At 41.8% G+C, this 15208-nt stretch overlaps 1 protein-coding gene across 2 annotated transcripts; it reads left to right on the top strand.

Annotated features, from left to right (window-relative positions):
• Positions 1 to 34: 34 nt before the first annotated feature.
• On the top strand, positions 35 to 14555 carry LOC308292043 (spindlin-1). Of its 2 annotated transcripts, none has more exons than XM_080734264.1 (5): positions 35 to 142; positions 4176 to 4213; positions 5300 to 5547; positions 6541 to 6774; positions 11934 to 14555. In XM_080734264.1, the coding sequence occupies exons 2-5, from the start codon at positions 4194 to 4196 to the stop codon at positions 12137 to 12139; spliced, it is 708 nt and encodes a 235-aa protein (XP_080590390.1). In that variant the 5' UTR covers positions 35 to 142; positions 4176 to 4193; the 3' UTR covers positions 12140 to 14555. The 2 variants fall into 2 exon arrangements, with proteins under 2 accessions (XP_080590390.1, XP_080590391.1); XM_080734265.1 differs by lacking the exon at positions 35 to 142 and adding an exon at positions 155 to 266.
• Positions 14556 to 15208: the final 653 nt, after the last annotated feature.

Below are 15208 nucleotides of genomic sequence, written 5' to 3'. Positions count from 1 at the left end.
GAAATGTAGTTTCTTTTTTTTGCCTCTCAGTCCTCCCATTTTCCATAGGTTTCGCGAGGTTTGCATGGGCGGGTTGTATTTAGCGTAGCCACATTTCTCTGCTAGAAGAACTTAGCAATACTGATATGAAATCGGCGTGAAGGTAATTATATGAAACGTCCAAGTTAAACTACAAGGCTATTTATATCCGGGATCGTGATGTGTGTTTTCGCCGAGGCAATGAAACAGATATAGCAGCCTCTACTTTTCTTAACATCTGCATTGAGGTGAGCTTGAACAGACCAGAATTATTGATAACCTATTCTTGCCATCGAAGATTATGTGGTGTGTAGATGTTGTTGCCCTCACTCCGAGCCGGGTAGACTAACGTTAGCTTTTGACTAACATTGAGCAGTGCAGTGCATTTTGCCTCTGCAAGGTATATTGCAGCACTGTAGACAATAGCTGCGACAAATCCAGCCCGGCTATGTACTGTAATTTTTCCAGATACAGTGAGATCATGGCTGACGTGTTTTCTTGAAGTTGTGTGTGTCACAGAGAGCCTGTTCAACTGGCTCCTTACTCCCCCTGATCCAGCAGTGATCGTAGACAGTCTGGGCAAACAGTGATTGAACAACGATCATTTTGTAGCCTAGCCTAAGCTGTAGTTGAGCCAGACAGACGAGCAGGGCCGCGCTGCTTTAAAATTGTGTACATTATAAACAGTGACCTCCATGAATGTGTGTAGTTCAAGGAAATAACCAAGGGAGTTAATGAAAGGAAAGGACACCGACGTCATTTTCTCTACCCCGCAATTCCATCCGGCAGATTCGTTGCACTAGGTGGCAAACTCACACCGGAAGTTCGGAGAAATAACATTGGCTATGAGAGTCGGCTGGACAGCTTATGAACAAACACTTATTTCTGAACGATAGAGACCTTTTATAAAATACTTGTCTCAGGAAAATAAAAGACATTGTCGTCAGACATTGTTTTCTGCTGTGTTGCTTTTCGATGTATACACTCTGATATCCAAAGAGTACACATACGTTTCTGAACGTGCCATACCATTTCCTGTCTGAAAACCACATCTCGCGATTCCTCCGAGACAGAAACTATACCTGCCGCGATAATGGTGTCCGTAGGAGATCCGTGGTTTGCCGTGGCTTATGATTAGCTGAACTGGAGGTAGGGAGCGCTGTGTTCACTTGAACCGCGCTGAGGTGACGAAAGTCGGGGGACGAAGATTTACTGTTCTGGCCCCCTGGTTTACAACGTCTAACAGCGCTGAGTCAGCTCATGCGACCTTCGCAACACTCGACACTACGACTCGCTCGCTTGGCGAGTCTCACGTGGCTCAAGGTTCGCCTCCGTCATCATCACCGAAAACAAGCGCTCCTTTACAAGCCATCTCCTACGGATACAATAATAGCATACCTGCCGCTGTTTAGATGCCTCAATAAAATGAAGTGCTATGCACATAGAAAACCAAGTAATTATAAAACAACCTATGATATGTATTCTTTTATATTCCTGAACCGATTAGCCTATATGACAAAGGTCGCAATCGTTCATAAATAGTGTTTGTTCATGAGCTGGTCCAGCCGGCTCCATTGACTGCCGGGAGTGTTTTTTGCAGGTCTTTCAGTCCGAGTATATCAAAAACGCAACTCGGTTACGGCAGAGGAAGCTTGTGATTGGCTGCGTGGAGGTGCTGAAAGTCAGGGGGACGGAGATACAAATAAACCTAACCTTAACCCTAACCCCAGTAAAACTAACGCTAGGTCTTTTGGACTGAAAGACCTGCAAAAAACACTCTCCCATTGACTGCCATGTATTTCATTGAACTTCCGGTGCGAGTTTTGCCACCAATAAGCGTCATGGCGCATCCCCAGCAGCAGTACCCAGCACGTATTTTCCTTTAATTTGTTCTGAGGAAATAACCAAAGAACCTTTTGAAAGTAAAATACATGCTGGGCACTGGGGGATGCGCCATGATGCACATGGGTGGCAAAACTCGCACCGGAAGTTCGATGAAATACATGGCAGTGAAGATGGTCCACAGGCTTCTACTGACTCCAGTGCATTCTACCGAACTTCCGACTGCAGTTTGCAGTTTGGCACCCATGGTGCGACGAATCTGCCGGTTGGAATTGCCTGATAGCGAAAATGACGTTGGTGTCCCTTTCTCCAATATTCGTTGGTTACTTCCAAGGAATAGAAGAGAAAAGGACACCATATTCTCTACGCTGCAATTCCAGCCATCTCACTCCGGCAGTTCAGTGAAATCACATTGGTGGCTATGAGAGCCAGCTGGACAGCTTATGAACAATTGCTATTTCTGAACGATTGAGACCTTTATAAAATACTCCTACTCTCTCTCACCTATGGTCATGAAGTGTGGGTCATGACCGAAAGTATAAGGTTGCGGGCAAGCGGCCGAAATGGGTTTCCTCAGACGGGTGGCTGGTATCTCTCTTAGAGATAGGGTGAGAAGTTCAGTCACCCGAGAGAGACTTGGAGTAGAACCGCAGCTTCTACACTTGGAAAGGAGTTCGGGAATCTAGTACGGATGCCCCCCAAGCGCCTTCCTAGGAAGGTCCTCGATGCATGTCTCACTGGGAGGAGACCCCGTGGCAGACCAAAGACCAGATGGAAGGATTATATCTCCAAACTGGCTTTCGGAACGCCTCAGAAGTTGCTCGGGATAAGGAAATCTGGAAGTCTCAGTTGGAACTGTTACCCCCACAATCCGATTCCGGATAAGCGGTTGAAGATGGATGGATGGATATTTAGATACTTTGAAGGCAAAGCCATTCGAAAACCAAAGAGGCCAGAAGATGAATATATTAGTAATATCGCATCTACACCGAGGCCTTTTAAGAAGTTTGGACCAGCTCTGCTACCAGAGCCTGAGGACTCTGGTGGTCCTTGTCGTCAGTTAGGCGACCAGGTCACAATGATAAGTGACCTTATTTGCCTCTAGAGCTCAAGGCCAAGACCAAGCCCTAAGAAGTTTTTCAAAGGCTGTTTATTTGTATTTTAAGCTTGTATTAGCTGCCTGTCATCTATAACCTGTGAAATTATCCACAGTCTGTCTAAAAGTGTGGTTATTTTCTCCGCTTATGGGTGAATTTTGTAATTAAACCAATCCTAAACCAATCGGAAGCCTCTGTGCCTATGACATCATGGACAAATCAACAGAATCGAAGTGTTTCATTGGTCTGGCTAACTCATGTCATCATCATTAGTGAGTATAGTGACATCATCATTTTTGTAACAAAAAGCGGGGCATAGCAGCGGTTTGCACCGCTCAAAAAAAGACATCAAATATTGTTTTCTGCTGTGTTGTTTTTCGCTGTGCGCACTGTGTAATTTAAAGAGGTATCCAAAGAGCCCAAAGTACATTTCTGAACGATCCAAGTATTGCGAGACTGTCTTAATTTTATTAACTTTTCTTTTAATACATTTTTATCCCACGATTTTGCAACCCATTTTTCACCCAGTGCCAATTATCTAATGTAATCCTGGGCGCTACACTCCCTCTGCCAACAGACTGACCTCATGCTTAGACTGTCCATTTCCTGTCTACCATGACAACCAAATCGCGTGATATCTCGGAGACAGAAACGATACCTGCCGCTGTTTAGATGCCTCAATAAAATTATGTAGTGTGTACATCCAAAAGCAAGTGATTGTAAAATAACCTGTGATGTCTTCTTTTATATTCCTGAACCGATTATATGACAAAGGTCTCAGTCGTTCATAAATAGTGTTTGTTCATGAGCTGCTCTAGCCGGCTCCATTCACTGCCATGTATTTCATCGCACTTCCGCTGCGAGTTTTGGCACCCATGGTGAGTGTCATGGCTGGTCATGGCGCATCCCCGGCGTAACATGTTTCCTTTCCTCTAAAATATTCCTTGGAGATGACCAAGAAGTTATTTTGTCCAAGCTATTGGCTGGAGTGGTTGTCAGTCCAATCCTTCTTTATTAAGTAGGGGCTAGCTTTTCAGCTCAAGTAGAGGCCTGTCTGAACATGAAGCATGATAGCTTTCATAATCACTTGATCATAATAATAATAATAAAGCTGTTGCTTCTCTCTCTCTCTCTCTGTCTGTCTGTCTGTCTGTCTGTCTGTCTGTCTGTCTGTCTGTCTGTGTCTCTCTCTCTCTCTCTCTCTCTCATATCCATCAGCCATTGCATTTTGGAGGCATGTCCAAGAAAAGGGGGAGGTATGTAGAAACATGAATCCATGTCATATGAAACCTTTATTGCTGGTTATCTACTTTATGACAATAACGAGGAAAAGTTGTGTCTGGTTTCATAATTAAGTGGCTGAACCAGTTACACAACATTCACTGCCGGGATTTATATCAAAATGTGTGACAGGTGATGTTTACTTTCCAGTGAACACTATAAGGAAGGGTTAAAGATGTGTAAATGATTAGTTTTACATCCTTCTCTCTATACAGCCACATAAACTCAGCACAAAAAGAAAGGAAACTTGACTTCGGTCCATTATATCTCCCCTTTAATAATACCAATTTATATTATGTTTTGTATCATTATTATCGTTGATTTGTTACGAGGTACAGCTTCTAAGCATTGGGCATTCGAGGCATGAGCTACATGGCCAAATGTGTGGGTAGCGCCGACCAAAACTTTGCCAAATGGCTTGCAATACTGTTCTGCTGGCATTTACTCTCGTTTTGGGCTTCCCTGACACTGAGCTTAACATTAACAAAGTGTAAAAATGGCCAATATGTGTTGTTTTTTACTGTGGGATAGTGCAACCATTCAATGCTCCAAGCAACACAGGTGAACACCAAAAGAACAGTATTGCAGGCCTGCCAGGCCATTTTGACAATTTTTGGAGGGACAATACCCACACGTTTGGCTGTGTTGCTCATTCCATGAATGCCAGATCCTTACAAGCTGTACCTCGTTGTAAAGGTGACAAATCAATGATAACAAAGATATCAAACACAATACCATTTGGCATAATTAAAATGCCTGATGCTTACAAACTGTACCTTGTCGTAAAGGTGACGAATCAACGATAAAATTGATATAAAACATAATATAAATTGGTATTATTATAGGGGAGATATTATAATGGACCGAAGTAAAAGTTTCCTTTCTTTTTGTGCTGAGTTTATATTATTCATTTTCAAAATCAGTGAGTAAGAGATAATCTAAAACCAAGCTCTATATGTTAACACAAGTGAAAATGTATTCATCAGATCTTGGCTTAATTAAGCTGTTATGTTGTTTATAAGCTTTCCTTTCCCTCTTCACCACACACACTGTCTTTCCAGAAAACGGAGTAGCGGGGAACTGAGTGACACAGTAACCCCTGACCCCAACTGCATCCTCGGACTGCGTATTCAACACAACTGGAGTGAGAAAGGGAACAAAAGCAAATGGAAGGGCACTGTTCTTGACAGGCTCAGTGTCAACCCTTCTCTGTTCATGGTCAAGTACGACGGCTTTGACTGCGTATATGGCATTGAACTGTTCAAGGATGAGAGGGTATCAAACCTCCAAGTCTTGACTGAAAAAGTCGGTGAGTGTTCCGTCTGTATGATATATGATATAGTGATATAGTACTTTATTGTCAGTTGCTTATGTATTTGCTTAAGTCAAGGGTCTTCAACAGGGGGTCCGGGACCCCTAGGGCAGGGTTCCCCAATTAGTTTTCTGCAAGGGCCGAATTATGTCTAGGGTACCAAGCCGAGGGCCACAGCATTGCGGGAGGCGACGCGAGGGCCACAGCATTGCGGGAGGCGACGCCGGCGTTCGTCGTTGTCGGGTGAAAATCTTGGATGTCCAAAACCGTTAGTTTTGCATTCATCATTTTTAAAATTATTTAAACTAGTGAAAACAGCCGATCTACAAGCACACAACGCCTCGCACCGCGAGGCGTTGTGTGCTTGTAGATCGGCTGTTTTCACTACTTTTGTGCGACGGCCTTGTATGATTTGCGAAAGAACGTACAAATTTGGAGATACGAGATTTCCACCCGACAACGACGATATACTAGTGTTATTGCTGCTCTTATACCACCATTATTACTGGGGTTGGTGTGGGCCAGACAGTAGCACCCCGGGGCCCGCAAATGGCCCGTGGGCCGCTTATTGGGGAACCCTGCCCTAGGGGGTCCTCCAAATCTTTGTGTGATCGATACATTTTTTCTTTAAACACTAGCTTTTTTTTGGGTCCATATTCTGAGAACTTAAGCCAAAATACACTGATGATGGTGCTGTCAAACAATGAAACTATATGTAATCTACGAAAAGGTTGTGGGGGGTCCCTGCTTCATCTCTTTCTCAACTAAGGGGTCCTTGGCCTGAAAATGTTGAAGACCACTGGTTTAAGTGCCAATGAACGCCCAAGACATTTTGATTTGCAGTAGCTTTGGTTAAGCAAAAGCTGCTTGGATCATAGTTTGCATGCACCAAACAGGACATTGACATGTGAGGGAGAGGTATGGGAACAGGTCTCTGACCCCAAAGTGATGTTACTCTCACGTGCATATGTCCTTTGTCTGCTCTTATAGTAAACAACAAGATCAAGGTGCCTCTGGGGGCAGAAGAACTGGTGGGTAAAGCGGTGGAACATCTTTTTGAAAAGGAGGATGGAGAGAAAAACGAATGGAGGGGCATGGTACTCTCCAGAGCGCCAATCATGACCAACTGGTATTATATCACTTATGAGAAGGACCCAGTGCTTTACATGTACCAGCTGTGGGACGACTATGCTGATGGGGACCTACGGATTCTGCCAGAAGCAGGTATTGGCTACTATGAGAATACAATAAAACATTCATGCACAGCTGAAGCAGGTAATGACAGTTAACAAAGCCCCATACCTCGCACAACTCGCGTACATTATTGTCAATGAACAGAAATCCATACCTCCTGAATGATGCAGGTATTGTCCATTAACATAGATCGCATACTTCGCACAACTGACACAAGTATTGTCATAACTGTCAGAAAACAGTCCCTGCATGGGACTGTTAGTCCCACTCCCTCACGCTCCAGCTGGATGTCTGACTATTGGCCCTCAATGGTTTTATTTCTAACTGCCTGCACTTAATTTGCCCGCAAACTAAAATGCTGTTTAGGCCAGCACAATCCTGCAATATTACTGCGCAAAACATTACAAACAGAAACACAGAATAAAAGAGAGAGAGATGGAGAGATGCCCATTACAGCACCACGGACAGCAACACAGTGGGGACTGGAGTGGCTCTATTGGGGCATGCAAGTGCACACACAGGCGCGCACACGCATCGGAATAGCATTTTTGGCTCCACTACTTGGCATATATCTACTTCAATGACGAACATTATTAGTGTCTTAAGCTGGTTGCACACTGCTGCGTTTTTCGTTGCGAAATGCGTTTTTCAGGGCAAGGAGAGAGAGAGAGATAGAGAGAGCAAGGGACCGAGTGGTGCGCGAAACGGGCGGCAGTGTGCAAACGTGACTGACATAACGTGAGGTTGATTTTTTTTATTTGCGTGCTCCGAAATTCACTCCGATATTCGGCCCGAAAAACGCAGCAGTGTGCAACCACCTTTACTCTGTTTAATTGTTTTTTTTTTCAGACAGCATGTTCAATCTTAGAACAACAGATATTAAAGTTTAATTGAAAAATAACACACCTAACCATATTACAAATGTAATATTTGGATGCATTCGTAGGCTAAATGTTATGCGAATCTGCTCTGATTTCAGAGCACTCTGGCATCATAGAGTGACAATGCATTCAAATGATCCCTTAATGTAGTAAAGATGCTTCAGTCAGTGCATTGAATTTTAAATCAGCAAAGCTCTGAGCACTCTCAGTCAGAATGACCAAGAAAGAGCACCCCGGTGTGTAATGACTATATAACTATTGTAATAATGGCACCAGGGCTGGCACCTCATTCCAGGAGTGGCCTGTGCCACCCGCCACTGGAAATGTCTCTGTTAATTATCCATACCTCTAGGGGTGGGCGATATGGAAAATACAATATCACGATATCTTTCCAAGCTGTATCACGATACACAATGTTATCATGTTTCTTTTTCACATTGGTTTTTATGGTTATTTTTCAAGTTATGGTACTTGACAAAAACTAGACTCTCTGGGTTCCTTTTTGGAGGTCTAATTTGAACTTTACAAGTATGTAACTCTTGACAGTATACAAATGAAACCAAATAGACCCGCACGTCCATTTGGTTTCATTTGTATACTGTCAGAGTTAAGGGGAGACATTTTTAAGTTTGAGAACTACTGATTTAGACCAAAATGCAGGTTTAAATTGAATTCTGCAACGAATCTCTGTATTAACGATTAAACAGGATTTCTTACAAGGCTCCCTTATTGTATCACGATATATACGATACCTCTGAAAAGGCATATCGTGGAGACATTGTATCATCTCAACGATAATTATCACCATATCGCCCACCCCTACATACCTCACAAGAAAAGAGAGCAGATATCATCAATTAGCAAATATCCACACCTCACACGTTGAGCTTACCGAGTTACTACAGTATTATAAAAAAGGTTCAAAGCGCCCATAACTGAAGTGGGTGTCGCCAAAGAGCATACAACAAATATTCAAACCTCGCGCCACTGAAACAGGTATTGCCAGTTGCCAGTGAGCATATAACAGACTCATGCATGACACAGCTTTTTACATTTGTATTCCTTTGAGGTGTGCATAGCTGAGTTGCATTTCAACACCCTCTGGACAAATCTGCAGCCAGATGATGTTCAGAGAGTTGCGTTCTGCACCAGTACTGAATATTACAACATTGTCTACCTTGTCTTATACTACAGTCCAGGGCAGAAATTTCATGGAGGCCATGAAGGCCATGGCCGTCATTGCCGTTCAATTCGGCCTTGTGCCCCTCAAACCAATGGCATAACCTGAGGCCACAGTGGCCTTGATTCCCCAGCTGACTTTACCACGTTCTCCTCTTTCTCTTTCTTGTCGACAGTAGACAGTAGACACCTGTGTCTCTTTCTTGTCATGTAGACATAAGTGTCGACAAGAGTCAAGCTCACAACACGTCACTACTTCTTCAATTTTTTTTTCTAATTTATGGAATTTCTTAAAATTTTCCTTGATTCTAAATTAAATTACAGAAATAATAATTAAAAACAAAAAGAAAAGGGAATGTGGCTTGGGTGAAGACATCTGGAAATGTGCCCATTTTAATTGGTTAGTCAGTGTATTCCACAGAAGAGGGAGTGTTGGCTGGGTGAAGTCACCAGGAAATGTTCCCATTTAATTGCACATATCTGCTCACTTGAGATATCATGAGATATCAGCATATCAGTAAACATGAATTTAACTTGGAGTCAGTGTATTCCACAGAAAAGGGGAGTGTAGCGTAGGTAGTAGAGTCACACAGTGTTTCCCAACCTTTTTTTTTCTGTCAAGGCACACTTTTCATAGCCAAATTATCCCAGGGCACACCTAGATAATACAGTGTGTGTGGCTACTGGCTATTTTCAAAATGCCTCATATTTTGAAATGAAAAGTCCTTAAATTGTGACTTCACTGTCAAATTTCAAAGGGCACACCAAAGCATCTCAAAGGGCATACTAAAGGTCCGTGGCACAGTGGTTGAGAATCCGTGGTATGTTCCACAGAAAATGGAGTGTAGTGTAGATCTTTGATTGGTGCAGGGCTGAGCATGGATCAGATGACCATCATTTATCATTTTCACTGCAGATTAGGTTATCATCCATAACCCTTAAATTCAACAAATTCTTTCAATGGACTAAAATCTTGTTTTATTTGATGGCCTTCCTGCCCTGGCATTTGGCCTTTTTGCCCTCAAAAATTGGACGACACCAAAGGCCAAGTGGCCTTGCCCCTAAAATGACGAAATGTCAGGCCTGCTACAGTCACATGACTTCACTTGGGTCACAAGTCTCAACTGTGATCCTTTTTATTTAATCTATTCTCACGTTTGTATATCAATATTAATCTCAGACGTGAGGGGGAGAAAACCATTGAGAGCTCTTATGAAAACGGTATTTCGCCATACATGTCAAAATCTATATGCAGTGCTTAGCTTAAAGCCACAGCTGTGACCATCGAGCTGGCCTTTTTTTTTTTTTTTTTTACTTTTTTTTTTATACAAAATAATCATGGCATATGCCTGAATTTAATTGAATTTCTTAATATTGTTTTCTTTGGGTTCTTCAAGGAGTAAAATCCCAGCTTTCAACTGCTGCACAGTGCCATCTATTGGTTAAAAAATGAATTGTGGGTTACATTTGATTTAGGTCTACCAGTAACAAGCTTTGACAATACCATTGCCACCCTACTATGCGTACCCTTTGACACACCAAATCACATAGATTCATTATAAATGTTTGCTGCAACTGTATTTTATCCTGCGATGACATTGGTGAACAGCAGGGGCGTCACAAGGGGTAGGAAAGTGGGACTGAGTTACTAGGGCCCAAGGTGCAGGGGCCCTAGTAACTTTAGCTATTGAAAAATAGCAGATATACAAGCTCACAGCGCAGCACCGAGTGCCGCGCTGCGAGCTTGTAGATCTGCTATTTTTTGAAAAGTCGTGAAAATGTGTGCAAATCTTTGAAAATGTATTTTTTTAAGCGAACATTTGTAACTCAAATTTTGCTTCCGGGGGGCGAGCTTGTATATCTGCTATTTTTTGAAAAGTCGTGAAAATGTGTGCAAATCTTTGAATATGTATTTTTTTAAGCGAACATTTGTAACTCAAATTTTGCTTCCGGGGGGGTCCCTGGAACTAAATATTTTGAGATGGGGGTCCGTGGCCAAATTCATATAATTTTGGGGGTCCTTCACATGAAAAAGTTTGAGCATCACTGACATGGAAACATGGGTTTCTTGCACACATTTTCAAAATTTTTCAAAAATAGCAGATCTACAAGCTCGCAGCACGGCACTCGGTGCCGTGCTGTGAGCTTGTATATCTGCTATTTTTCAATAGTTAACATTCATGGGGGGCCTGCAGTGAATCCTTGTACCCAGGGCCCAGAATTTGGTGTGACGCCCCAGAATTTGGTGTGGTTCTAACCTGCTTGGAAAATGAAATCAAGAAAAGACATTGTAGGATGCAGCCCACCAGTAGTTCTGATTTAGCAAGTGTAGTGTGTGGTCCTGGTATCTTGGGCACCATGGTTCACTACAATTATAGTAACAGAACAGGGGTTAAAGGAGTAGTTCACCCCCAAAATGACTTTTTTTCTATTGATTACTCACGCCATGGAGACTTGAGTTCAATAATATTTTTTTGTATTTGTCACATTCATTAGACAAAAAACAATTATTATAGTGCATTTACCCCATTGATTCCGGATGGGGACCCAAATGTGTTTGGGTCCCCATCCGGAATCAATGGAGGTGAATTGATTGTAATCAAATTATTGGCTTTGGAATGCGACAAAAAAAAAATATATATATATATATTATTGAACTCAAGTCTACATGGCGTGAGTAATCAATAGTAAAAAAGTCATTTTGGGGGTGAACTACTCCTTTAAAGTTTTCAGTCCTGGGGACTGATTTCAGTCTTGCGGATTCCATAGGGGACATTTCTGAGATCAGTGCAGATCTGGAAACATTTTCTTTTTAAATAAGGGGGAGGTGTAGCGATGGCTGTGGCGTGAATGACAAAGTAGTCAAAACGCTAGTCAAGTGATCTCCAAACTACAAAGCAGTTATAATTTCAAGATAGGAGTATTTGAATTGGCCAGACTAGCAATAGAATACAACAGAACTTCAGTGAAGGCAGTTCAGAACTTCAGGGAAACACCCCAAATATTGGAGCCATGTTTCTAAAATCACGTATTGGGACATGGTCTGAAAATACAGTTCAGTCTTGGGATTCTTTTTGGCTTTAACCCATGAATAGAATTAATCTGTTGTCCCTTCTCGTCTCTTCTCAGAGAACAAGCACCTGTTGCCAGCGGACAGGAAGCCCGGAGAGGAGACGGAGAGCCTGGTGGGGAAGCAGGTGGAGTATGTTACCGACAAGGGCGTGAAGAGAACGGGCCTGGTCATCTACCAGGTCCCAGCCAAACCCTCTGTCTACTACATCAAATACGATGATGACTTTCACATCCACGTCTACGACCTGGTCAAAACCACCTAGAGGTGATGGACACTTCAATCTCACCGCCCCAGCCCCTCCTCCACCCACCCCCACCCAGCCGGCGCTACATCCGCTTACTTTGCAATCACTTTCATCTCTCATTCAAAGTACCTGCAAGGATTCAAAGATGGATTTGCTTTATCATTCGGGGGAAGAAAACCGAAAAACAAACAAACGGAAGTATAAAGTTCTTTTGGTGTGCACAGCAGAACTGTAGCATTGCTTTGCTAGCCCATTAGGAGGAGGGAGACAAACTGTCCGGAGCATAGGAGATATCGATATCTCTAGTTAACCTACTTTGATTGTCGCTCTGCGATACTTAGCGTTTCAGTTAGCCAAGTCCAGGAGTACACTTGCTCAACAGATGCACATGGTAATTGTGACTGCAATTGCTTTATTGTCCCCAAGATACCATACTCATTAATCTGGCGTTATTAAAAGCATTTTGAATGATAACTTCCCAAAACGTCCAAGTGTTCAACAGTACTGCCCAAAACAGCCTTTTGAAGATCTTTCTTTAAATTAATAGGCCTTATGTAGCCTATAATTTCAATGTGATCCATCATTTATGAAACCTAATTTCGGTGATCTGCATGTTTTTTAATGTATTTGTTTGCATAATCATAGACAATCACCCCCTCTTGGATCTGTAGTTCTTGATGGTCGGTTGTATTAGACTGCACACACAAAGTGCACCTGCCTAAGGCAAGAAACAGCCTGTGTTGTTGCATTTTACACCATGGCCCTCCCCTGAGATCAGTGAGCAGGTGAATGCATAACAGACGTTAAAGCAAGTGGATTAATTGTAGTATTGAAACAATACCTGAAGACTGAAGTTAGACTGTATAGTGACCGCTCTGCTCCCCTCCATTATGCTCCTTTTGGAAACCTATCCTGCTGCTATCCCTTTTTATCATCGCTGGCTGTATAATTAGGCTACATTAATACACCTCCTCAAATATTGGAGCCAGATTTCTTTCCTTAGGCACTCACCTTAGGTTAACGGCGTAAGGATCAGATCTAGGCTGATTTATACTTAGTCATATTATGACAGGGTCCTGCAGCAAAATAGCCGATCTACAAGCTCACAACATGGCGATATGATGCATTGAGCTTCAGTTATTTTTGGCACGGGAAGTATAAAGTGGGTAATGAGGTCCTGTGTATTAACAAAGAAGTGAGCTAAATTATCTTGTATAAAACCAATCCCACAGACGACATAAAGTGCCTTCAGGCTTATCATATTGCAATATTGTATATATCTGCTAATAGCGCTCAACATAACATTGCTTACGAAGGCCAAAAATTGGTCTTTATTATACATTGGAAAGTTAGATACTCTAACACAAATTGACACTGACAGCTTTAGAAACGTTTCGCAACCATCAATTTATATTAGAGGATATGTGCAAAGTTTAGCTGTTTATGCAGTATAAACATACTCAAATGTAACATTCTTAACCATGGGTTGCTTAGTTTCATCAGTGGTGATGTTGTAAGGAGCACTTAATTATATATGGTATAGAATTTATATGTTTAGGTTGTGGTACGCTACATTGTTTCCCCATCATGCTTCTTTGCTTAAGAGCAATTGTGGTGGATTATGCTTTAAATCACACGCATGAAGAAATCTTATAACACAGTTATTTGTTATAATACATTGCGCTTACAGTATTTAATCTGTAACTTTTGTGTAAAATGTATTGTAATGTACGTTGCCTGTTGTGAGTATCCTCATTTATGTGAATATCTCATTAAAACACCAGCTTTTCTTTAAATAAGTTTCTTAGTATACAACTGTGTATATCGGACAGCGATCTTGAAATGACGGCAGTTTAACAAGACAGTAACTGCAGTTTGGGCCCTATTCTTATCCGTAATACTGCTGTCTCTTATATTTGCGACTATACATGTGCATTTGATTTCTTCATAATTGTTTAATATCCCAGTACTAGGAATTCGTACTCATCTCAGCCCTCCCTATAGGGCATTCAGTGCATCACTCCGTAACATCATTGATTGGTAGGCAGGTGGTATACCGGGATTTTCATGCTTTTCTATTACTTAACTGTCCTTTGCATGCATCATTTGAATAGAGACTTTGAGATATTCAAGTCTTTATTTTGGCAGCAGTAAATAGTAGAAATGTCGGGCAAAAAAAAAAAAAAAAAGTTTCTTACCCCATGTTGAATAAAAAAGTTGAAAAGATGGCAAAAAGAGAAGCATTGTCTGCTTATTTTGGGGTGCATCACAACCCTCAGTTTTGATTGAACTCTGATACTGTACACGTTTTACATGCAGTTAAATGAACACAGTGGCTTATGCTGTGTAGTTGTGCTGTGGTGTTTCTACATTGAGTATTCAAAATGATTGTGCGCTCTGCTTCGTTCTCTTCTCCTTAATGTTCTGACGTTGTAGCAGCATCTACAGGTCATTTGTGTCATTCTGTCATGTGTAATAAAGTTTTTTGCACATTTATTTTCCTCTCAATGTGCTGTCATGTTCCAGATGCAAATTATAGACAATCGTAGCACCATTGTACAAAGGAAAAAAAGGTGGAAGTCAGTAAATGTGATGAATCCAACATGCACCCTGACTTCCTACATTAAAGGGCCATTTCACCTCTGGGACAACCAGATCTTATTTTATTGTTGTTTGGGACACGATCAACACAATCCTGAGTAATCTTTTGTGTTCAATCTTTGTTTTGAGATATTTTAGTATTTCAGCATGACTAGTGATACATTTTGCATCATATGATGCAAAATGCATCATCATGATGCATCATATGATGCAAAATGCATATTTCTGCAGTCATGCTGAAATACAAAAATATCTAAAAACACAGATTTAACACAAAGAATTACTCAGGATTGAGTTGATCTTGTCCCAAACAATAATAAAATAAGATCTGGTTGTCCCAGAGGTGAAATGGCCCTTTAATTCTAAAATCAAACAAGGACAGCACTGTCGAGGTGCCAACTTGCGCTTGTGTGCCTGCAGAGCGTGCCATGCTGGTCCCTCATTGGCTGTTAATGACGTTGCCAGAAGTGCTGGTCTCTGATTGGG

Source organism: Nannobrachium achirus (assembly GCF_963921795.1).
Source record: "Nannobrachium achirus genome assembly, chromosome: 1".
NCBI classification, from domain to species: Eukaryota; Metazoa; Chordata; class Actinopteri; order Myctophiformes; family Myctophidae; genus Nannobrachium; species Nannobrachium achirus.
Note: the sequence above shows the minus strand (reverse complement) of the source record. Positions and strands in the feature narration are given on the sequence as shown.

Excerpts from the sequence above, each read along its gene's own strand:
- LOC308292043 (XM_080734264.1), top strand. The coding sequence starts at position 4,194 with ATGTCCAAGAAAAGGGGGAG. Across the intron at positions 4,214-5,299 it reads ATGTCCAAGAAAAGGGGGAG|AAAACGGAGTAGCGGGGAAC; the intron begins GTATGTAGAAAC and ends CTGTCTTTCCAG. Across the intron at positions 5,548-6,540 it reads AGTCTTGACTGAAAAAGTCG|TAAACAACAAGATCAAGGTG; the intron begins GTGAGTGTTCCG and ends CTGCTCTTATAG.